General features: G+C 43.2%; 1 protein-coding gene and 1 long non-coding RNA gene across 2 annotated transcripts; one reads left to right on the top strand and one right to left on the bottom strand.

Moving 5' to 3' along the window:
- Nucleotides 1–7: 7 nt before the first annotated feature.
- Nucleotides 8–1,267, top strand: SYBU (syntabulin (syntaxin-interacting); the record flags this gene model as incomplete). Its single annotated transcript, XM_010188522.1, has 1 exon — nucleotides 8–1,267. A coding segment is annotated over one exon (1,093 nt), but the record flags the coding sequence as incomplete, so codon positions are not given.
- A 5,187-nt stretch (nucleotides 1,268–6,454) lies between these two features.
- Nucleotides 6,455–9,609, bottom strand: LOC104543826. The gene is made up of 2 exons (XR_728162.1): nucleotides 9,504–9,609; nucleotides 6,455–6,992 (listed from the first exon to the last, which is right to left on the bottom strand). It is a non-coding gene; the product is annotated as an uncharacterized LOC104543826 (long non-coding RNA).
- Nucleotides 9,610–9,876: the final 267 nt, after the last annotated feature.

The following is a 9,876-nucleotide window of genomic DNA, read 5'->3' as shown; positions in this document are numbered from 1 at the left end:
GGGAAAGAGAAATAGAACAGCTCAAAGCTCAGCTGAGACGGATGAGAGAAGATTGGATAGAGGAAGAATGCAATCGCGTAGAGGCAGAGCTGTCCTTAAAGGAAGCGAGAAGCAAAATTAAACAACTCAAGCAGGTTATTGAAACCATGAAAAACAACTTGGCTGAGAAAGATGAAAAAATTAAGAAACACTTCACAGACATAAATATTCAAAACAAGAAACTGGAATCTTTGCTGCAGAGCATGGCTGAGAACTGCTCTGTGAGAGAGGAGCAGTGCCTGGAGTACAGGAGTGATGCAGAGTGGATGCCATGCGCCACGGTGCCAGACAGTCTTCTCACAGAGAACCAAGCTCAGGAGGAGCTGGCAGATAGTGGGCTGCTTCTTATTGAGGATACAGCTAACGGGACTGATCCAGCTGAAGAATGTTTGACCACCACCGCCTCTGAGTTGAGTGATCCTGCTCCCTCCGGTTCTGCTGTGCATGAAGAGGTGCTTGAGAATGTCCTCTATGAAGCACTAACTTCTTTCCAAGACAAGGAGAGAAGCAGGAGCGTGATGGTGGAACAGGCCATCCAGACTGACGTGGTGCCGTATAGCCTAGATGTGAAACAGCTCATTCAAAACATCTTCAAAGCTCAAGATGCCTGTCCTCTAAGCCCACCTTCTTCACTGAAGGAACTGGGTGAATTTTCTCTTGGAAGCTGCAGTGATTCTGGTATCATTGTGGACTTAACTCCAAGTGATCCAAACTCTGCCATCCTTTTGTCTCCTGTGGAGTCTCCATGCAGGAAGGTGGTGCACGGAGTTAATGAAAACCGTTTCATGAAAGAACTTGATTTTATAGAAGCTAATGAGGATGAAGACCTTGGGTCTGTCAGTAATTCCTCTCAGACAGGAACCAAAAGGAGTTACTGGAGCAGCAGCCTCTTCAGAGATGTTCTGGCTGTAGCAGCACCTGTTGTACCAACAATCATGTGGGCTTTCAGTACCCAGAGAGGAGGATCAGACCCCATTTACAATATTGGAGCATTGCTTCGTGGTTGCTGCCTGGTGGCCCTGCACTCCTTACGCCGTACACCCTTCAGTATCAAAACCTAAAGTCCCCTTTGTCCCTGGTCACCACGTGGCTGACAGAGAGAAAGAGGGATGAGACAGATCATAAAAACTTAGTGTATATTCTGGCAGAGTCCATAATTTTGCTTTAGACGATTTGATTTGCACTATAAATAGGTTCAAAAACATGTTCATTGCTTCAAAATGAAAAAGCTGAACCCTGCAGTTCCACAAGATGTTTTAATAGTACTGCTGCCTACAGAAATAGTTCTCCAGCTCCCAGGCACCGTCCCCATCCCCTGTGCTGGTGCCAGGGAAATGAAGGAGAACTTCAGCTTTTCTCTTTCGTATTTGCTGCGTTAGCATTAAGTTCAGTCACTTTCCCTGGCTGCTTCAGTGAGCAATTGGACAAGTGCTTTGCGCCAGCAGCAGGAGATGTGCACAGGAGGAGCAAATGGCCAGAGCAAAGGGGTTATTTCTTTAGGCAGCACTAATCTAACACACTTGTGAAACTACAGTGTTAAGTGACGTGGAGACTTATTCCTACATGTACTCCAGAAAGCATGATAGCACTTTCCATTTGTTGTCCAAAGTATCAATTCAATTGAGAGGTAAAACCCACATTACCCAGGCAGCTTCCAGCACATGATTTGTGCCTGTCTTGTGCAGTGCTCTTCTCAATCATATCATTGCGCAAGCATTTCACCGGTCTCTTGAGTATATGGGGACTGTAACCGAAAGTGTACGTTCTTGGGAGTCTTGAAAAGTGTTGCAATGATAAGTATAGGCGTGGACACACTTTGAACGTCAGTGTTGTTTTAAAGTCTTAATGTATTGGAACCCTTGAAATACTATGTATAAAAGTATTGTGGTTTAACTTATTATTTAATTGCATTGTTGTATAAATTACCTTTATAATTACAAGTTCAGTAAAGCATGTTAGAAAAGTTAAACCTGTGTGCATGTTTTCTGGTAGCAAAGCTATAAAAAATACCCTGTCTCAGCTGAGCTGTCAGGCACAGGCCGAGCAGGAGGAGGCACGTTATCAGGGCAGAAGGAACCGTCAGAAGGACTCAGAGTCAGAAGGACTCAGAGACTCTCCAACACCAGTTACAGCTCCAAGCACTCAGCCAGAGAAAAAGGCTCCCATCAGTCTGCGGACCCACATGCCACCTGCGCTGCAGCGCCCATGTGGCACTGACAGACGCAAGTGACCCAATCTTCAACCCAATGCAATCTCCTAGAAGCTTGTAACTTCTCCTTCCTGCAGTGGCAGGAGAATATCAGGCTTCCTGGTGTTTCACAGAGGTCCAGAAGGCCTTGCTGAATCCAGCCAACAGTTGTGCAGTCTCAGTGTGCACAGTGAGATGCCACTGTGACCGTCGAGCCATGAATTCTCCATCTCCAAAACCCGAGATCTGTGCATAGATCAGAGGAGGGCAACATTACCCTGCAGATGAAACGGTGAGGTTTGTCTGGCTCTGCCCAAGCTTTCAGCAGCACCTCTGGCCATTTCAATCTCACTGGCCTCCAGTTTTCCCCTCCAGCAAAGCAACTGGAATATTTCCCCGTGCAACCCAGAGCAGAAGTGGTCAAGCGACCTCTGCGACTTTTGGGAAGAAAGGAGTTAGTAGTAAGCCACAAGGGAGGAATCACACAGATTCACAGAATGTTAGGAGTTGGAAGGGACCTCAAAAGATCACCCAGTCCAACCCCCCTGCCAGAGCAGGATCACCTAAACTAGGTCACACAGGAACGTGGCCAGGTGGGTATTGAATGTCTCCAGAGAAGGAGACTCCACAACCTCTCTGGGCAGCCTGTTCCAGTGCTCTGTCACCCTCACAGTGAAAAAGTTTTTCCTTATCTTCAGGTTGAACCTCCTATGCTCCAGCTTGCACCCATTGTCCCTTGTCCTGTCATTGGACATCACTGAGAAGAGCCTGGCTCCTTCCTCCTGACACTTGCCCTTTACAAATTTATAAACATGACTGAGGTCACCCCTCAGTCTCCTCTTCTCCAAGCTAAAGAGACCCAGCTCCCTCAGCCGCTCCTCTTAAGGGAGATGCTCCACTCCCTTAATCATCAGGAGGAAAAATCGGCCAGTGTGCAGGGAGCATTTGAAACACGTAAGAGGGTGATGCATACTGATGCTTCCAGAGGTGACTCAGAGACCTTTCCTGTCCCTCTGATGCCTGGGTTCTGAATTACTTGGGTTCACAAGAAAGATTCAAGAGGCTTCATAAAGTATTATGTTAAGGCTGGCTTGCCTTATAACACTACTGCAGTACCTCTGCGCAAAGGTCATGTTCAAAAGCTTTTTAATTGCATGGACACTCAGGGCAAAATTAATTTTTTAGGGGGGAAGTAATGTAAATTTTAAACAACCATGGCATTTCATAATTCCTAAATACCTCCTCATACCTGGAACACATTACAGAAAATGCCTTATTCCTACTTCTGAGTATGTCTGTTCAAGGCCAAGAGTGCAATATTTTATATCCAGTGTTTCCAACTTTACTGGAATTTTGGATTTCTCTTTTACAGCCACTATTATTCAAGTGATCTTCACTTGGAGTGGTGATGAAATGGAGAAGAATTTAGAGGAAAAAGTGATCTTCAGTTCTAGGAGAGACATTCACCTCTGACTACATGGGTTTCTTTTGCAGCAAGAGGCAATAATGCAGCACAAACCTATACTTACATTTAAAATTGAGATAGGCCAAACAAATTTTAATAACAATATTAATATTATATTAATGTTTTATTTTTCCATTCAACAACAGTATTAATAATTTTAAGTAATTTTTAATAACATTTTTTGGGTAGGCTCCATTTAGTAGAGGCGTTTTTAAACATGCTGTTTAAGGCATAAGGCACCAACACCAGAATAATGTCAAAGTTGCTTCCTGCCCTTAAAAATCATTCGGTCTGTTAAACTCTCAGAAAGTACTTAACTATGCTCAGCCAGAGGCGACAGAGTTCCCATCAGATTCCTCATAAAAGTCCTTGCTCTGATCTCTATCCAAAACTCAGCTCACTTCTAAGCCTCCTCCATCCTGCAAGGATGCAGACAGCTCAAGGTGCCCTTTGCAAGAGGCCTGAAGTACCATAACAAATGCTCCAGTCTGACCTTCAGGGACTGGCCTTTGTTCCCCAGTGCACGTAGGATATGCCAGCTATTGCTACAAAGACACCATCCTAATTGTGGTGTTCCATAAAAACTGTCCTTTTTTCCTGAGTTTAGAAAAAGCTCATACCCACACCCTTACAGCACTGGAAAGGCTTGTCTCAGTGCAGGTGTGGAGGACAAGCAGCTCATAGGCTAAGGAGAAATAGCAGATGGCTGCTTGAATTCAGGCTTATAGCATTAGGATCCCAATCAACTCCTTCCTTGCCTGAAGCAATGCCTGTTGATAATCCCATTACATATTCTTCTTTCTAGACCAGGAACAAGGAAGCCTCTCCTTAATATTAGGCTTAAGAGGAACCTGACATGCCCCTAAGCTGCTGAAAATGCTGAGGTACAAGCACTGCCCACCTCCTCAGCACTCACCTGCATCCTGACTTATGTCCACCCCTTTACAAGGCTCTTCTTAACTTCTGCTTACTCGTTTCTCCTTCCTTTCCTCCCAGATCAAATATCTCTCCTAAATCCCAACCCAAATCTCAATTTGCTGTCTTCTCTCACCTGTCACAATATAGGAAATCCACACAGCCCCTGAATCCAGGAAGAACAGGATCCACAAAAGCTCTGAGCAGGACTTAAGAACCACATCGACTCCCCTCCTCCTGTACACCTTTCCTTCCAGCAGACATGCAACTTCTCTTCATTAAAGCACTCTTGCCGTGTACTGCACATTTACCTTGTGTAATTGCTCTGGTAAAGAGTGCAAGGTAAAAAGTGCAGTACAAATGTGTAATTCCAGCAATTCCTTCACCATTTCAGCGAAGCCACTGAGGTGAAGGTCTCCGGAGCGGAGGATCGCGCCGAGGGACGTTTCCTGAAGGGACAAAACTGCGCTTAAATCCGCGAAGGCAAAAGCAAAACCGCCAGTAACAGAGAGTACCCCAGCCGCCCCCTCCTCTCGGAGCAATGCAGAGCTGCAGGCGCACGGCCGCTCTGCGTCAGCGCGGGCGGAGCCAAGGGTGACCCCTCCCTCAGTAAAAGAGCCCCGGGGCGGCAGCGACGCCCCCCAGCGCAGCACAGGCGGGAAAAGCTCAGGCAGGGAAAAAGCTCAACCATGGATATGAGCCACCAGTGTGCATTTGCAGCCCAGAAAGGCCAACCGCATCCTGGGCTGCATCCAAAGAAGTGTGGCCAGCAGATCGAGGGAGGTGGTTCTGCCCCTCTACTCTGCTCTGATGAGACCTCACCTGGAGTACTGCGTCCAGCTTTGGAGTCCCCAACACAAAAAGGACATTGAAGTGCTGGAGAGTGTGCAGAGGAGGGTCACAAAGATGATCAAAAGACTGGAGCACTTCTCCTATGAAGGTAGGCTGAGAGAGTTGGGGTTGTTCAGCCTGGAGAAGAGAAGGTTTGGGGGGGACCATACAGCAACATTTCAGTACCCGAAAGGTACCTATAAGAAAGCTGGGGAAGAGCTGTTCACTAGGGCATGTAGCAATAGGATGAGGGGTAATGGTTTTAAACTAGAAAAGGGTAGATTTAGGCTGGATATTGGGAAAAAGTTCTTCAATATGAGGGTGGCAGACCACTGGAACAGGTTGACCAGAGAGGTGGTGGAGGCCCCATCCCTGGAGATGCCTGGGTCAGGCTTGATGGGGCTCTGAGCAAGCTGATCTAGTAACACTGTCCCAGCTCACTGCAGGGGGGTTGGACCAGATCATCTTTACAGGTCCCTTCCAACCCAATACATTCTATGACTGTTTTCTATTCTATTCTAAATATATACTTCAAGTGTACAAAAGTGGAATTTGAGAAGTGCTATAACTCAACCGAGGATTTTCACACTAGCTTTATTAACAGGAGGACACTTTTTTTTTCCAATTATACTGCCTAAGCAACAAATATAAGATGTGAGGATTTTTTTCCTTAACTGTAGGAAGGAAAATAATTTCTGCTAGAAATTAAAAAAAATACCACTACAAGTAAGTGATTAAATCACCCCCCTACATTCACAACATCGGCCTTCATAAGAAAGGAGCAGCATGCACCACTGTTGTGCGGTGATGCAGAGCTTTAAATGGGCACGGTAGCACAGGAAGGTGCAAGTGGCAAAGTGACATGAAATCTACCCTAGGGTTTAGCTGTAGCTTGTGCTCTACCATAGCATATTCTACCAGAAGTACATTTAGAGTTGGAGGTCATCCGTAGCATTTAAAAATTACTTGCAGACAAAGGCAAAAGCAGACATTGCTTATCAGGCAGGAAACAAAGGTTTCTTTAAAACTGTTTAATTACATGTTTCAGGTAAGCACAGACAATACAGTAGATTTCCCACCACTGAATATTTACATTCTCTTCTGTAGGCTTGAGCTGTTCATTAAGAGTGTCTTTCAATCAACATCCTTGCTTAATCACTGTTGCTGCAAAGAGGGGTGCTGGAACAGAACTATTGCAGGAAACATCATTCCATCAAGGCATGATTTTCTGTGGGGTTTTCTCTCTTTGAAGAACCACCTATCAGTAGGTCAGGATACTTTGTCAGAATCCTGGCTTTCGAGATGACCTGAAGAATGCATTGAAACCAAACAGTGTGTTGAAGTCCTAGAAATACTTGAATCAATACCAATATTTATGTTGTAGAGCTGGAATTCTCTTTTTCACTGGCACTGCCATTGAGGCCTGGTTTCTGTTAGGACAGTTTTACACCAATTTTGTTTTGTTCCTTTTTCATTAGCCTTTGAGCCTCTTTCTCCATTTTCTTGCGTTGTTGTTCTGCTGCTCTTTTTTCCCTTTCTGCTATCTTCTGTTGTCTGTAATGAAAGAAAAGACGAATTGCTAAATATCAGGAATCCAGTTTTCATACCTTAAGTTCCTGTCAATAAATAGATTATTATAACTAATAGAGCTTCAGTCTACTGTAGTTAGTCTCAGAACAGTTACTGTTTTATTGTGCTGGAGTCCTTTTTTCAGCAGTAACATTTGTTCAATTATTTTACAATCTAAAAGCCACAATTCCCAAAGATTCAGAGTGAGTGAATCAGTGTGTGACAGTTACAAGGTCTAGAGCTATTTAGGAAAAAAAAAAAAAGAAGAATCTGTCTAATGCTTTGAATAGCAAGATTACCTATCTTTTCAAATTCAGACCAAAACAGTTCGATTTTTCTAGAACACTGATTTGTGTCTCCTTTCCCTCAGCAGAGGCATCAGTAGTTATCCTCTTTGCAATGCAAGTACTGCAAACATATTCCTCATGATCAGGTGAGATTATAATTTTCAGTACTCCCTTTCACATGCTCAAGATCCATGTTGTACTCTACTCTTCAGTACAAATACAAACAACAGCCCTTCAGGAAACAACCAAAACAAAGGAAGAGTCTTCAGTTGTGTATCCTTTTAGCATTATTTCTTATCACTGCTATGAAACCCCAGACATCACTATCTGCTAGCTCGGAGAATCTGTCTACAGAAATAGGTTTCCAATTTTAACAAATACATAGCTGACTACAGTGAAGAAAAAAAAACCCAAGCCAATTCAAAAATCCACTCATTTTATTCCCCTGCTTCAGCTAGAACACATCACTGAGTGGTGCAGGAGCAACAGCTGGGTGCATACTCCAAGTTGCACACTGCAGCTCTCTCCTGTAGTAATAGAATGGTGTAAGAAGGTCAGTCCTGCTTTGGATTCAGTTAGATTAGATATGAGTATTAGATATTCAGTTTGGATTAGATATGAAAAATTTGCTGAGTTGCTTTCAAGAGGACTTTAAAAATAAAAAGGAAGTTTCATTACCTTCAAAAGGTGAAATTTAACACAAATTCAGTAAGAACAAGGAATTGCTTATTAAAAGAGAATAAAGAATTCTAGTTGACAAGGCAGTAAGGAGTTAACTTTAGCTGCTCTGCTGTTTGTCATGAAAGAATGAAATTAGTAATTTAAATCAGATTCTACCTCCCAAGTTAAGGGAAACCCAAACTTTTTCTTTTGAGATCATGACCCACTCACTATTCCACATTCCAGCAGAAAGCAGGCTAGTTGAGAGTGCTGACACTGCAGCATATGCAGAGTGATAATATTTGCCACTTTGCAGCAGCAATTTTCTTCAGTTCCCCACACCTCTGAACGGATGCAGAAGGGAAGAAGCTATAGATACACCAGCCAGCACATAGAGACAGCAGAGTTCCACAAAGCTACCTGAGGTGTTAAGCAGTGCTGCTGTGCATTTGCCATTCTGAAGTGAGGAAAGTCATAGCAGGTCATGTTTCTTTTGCCCCCATCAATGGCTCGACACCGAACGCCTCTGTACAGAGGAGTGGTTTCCACGCCCTCTACTGGCTGAGTCATTTTACTGGACTTCAGTAGACTGCACTTTAGAGAGTAAAGATTTTACTAAGCCTATCGATATTCTTTACGGGAAAAGGTACTCTCCTTGGAACAATAACAGCCCAAGGGCACAGCATTCATATCACAAAGCTGTGATACATTAGAGACAAGACCTGAAACAGTTCCAGTACTGAAGTAAAAAAACCCACCAAGATACTGACCAGAATGCACACACTGATTAATTTTACAAAGATACTTGCATTACAACCCTGTTCTCACACTGCAGAGAATGACTGACACTGAGAATTGGTTAAATTTGTTATCTTTTATGAATGCATCCAAACTGTGCTCATGACTTCTCTCTTGTCTTACTCTACTGGTCAAAAAGAGTAAATTTTCCCAAATAATATAGTAAATATTCAACCAGAATATTTTTCCTTTCTTGTGCAAAAATACCTTTTTCTCTCTTTAAAGATTCACAGTTCGACAAAGAGTTTTGAATATATCATGTCCTTATTTCATATCATGACTGCAGTCCCACTGAAACCATGTGTTTGTGACTTTGTGAGCAGAACGAGAGGACTTTCAGGAGCTGGAGCTATCTGAGGCAAGTTATGATGAAGCAAACACATGATTATGATCCTTTTCATAAAGTCATTTAGTGGTACTTTACTTAATCCAGTTGAAACATGTTATTTGAACATCATAAGTTGTTGGCTTTGGGGGAGCATTGTTGGTTTTTCTGGAGGAGGGTTTATGTGTTGCTCCAATGTTCCAGTGATTCTCAGATTTCCCCCAATATCTCATCTACTAAACTGATTGGATCCAAAATGTCTTCTGCCAAGCACCAGTTATACAGACATCAGATGCACAAAAATAACTTGTCTTAAGAATTGTTTAACGATTCTTAGCTCTTATCAGAAAAGTGTTACAACAAACCAACCTGTACTTGATTCTTTTACATGTAAAAGTTTACACGTATTACATTCTTTTCAGTTACCTAAGAACTTCTTCTGCCTGCCAGGCAGCATCTTCCGCTTCTTCCCAGGCATTAGTATTTTCCTGCCAGGTATCCAAGTCTCCCAGTTCAGGCTGAAACAAAAGAAGAGAAGCTTGAAGCATGGGGAAAAGTTAGATCAAACACCTCTTTTTTAATGTTGATGCTTCAGACTTCCAGAAATATTTGAGATATGCCAGTACTTCTCAGCTTGTTGTCTATGCAGTTTCCCTTACTCTAATACTGACTTTTTCCAGTTAATTGCTGGTGGGTCTTTTGGATTCTATTTGTTGGTAACAAATTAAGAAAGGCAGGAAGGAAGGAAGTATTGGAGTGCATTTTTAGGATAGAATCACAGAATCTCAGGAGTTGGAAG

Source organism: Mesitornis unicolor, unplaced genomic scaffold (assembly GCF_000695765.1).
Source record: "Mesitornis unicolor isolate BGI_N332 unplaced genomic scaffold, ASM69576v1 scaffold41347, whole genome shotgun sequence".
Taxonomy (NCBI): domain Eukaryota; kingdom Metazoa; phylum Chordata; class Aves; order Mesitornithiformes; family Mesitornithidae; genus Mesitornis; species Mesitornis unicolor.
Note: the sequence above shows the minus strand (reverse complement) of the source record. Positions and strands in the feature narration are given on the sequence as shown.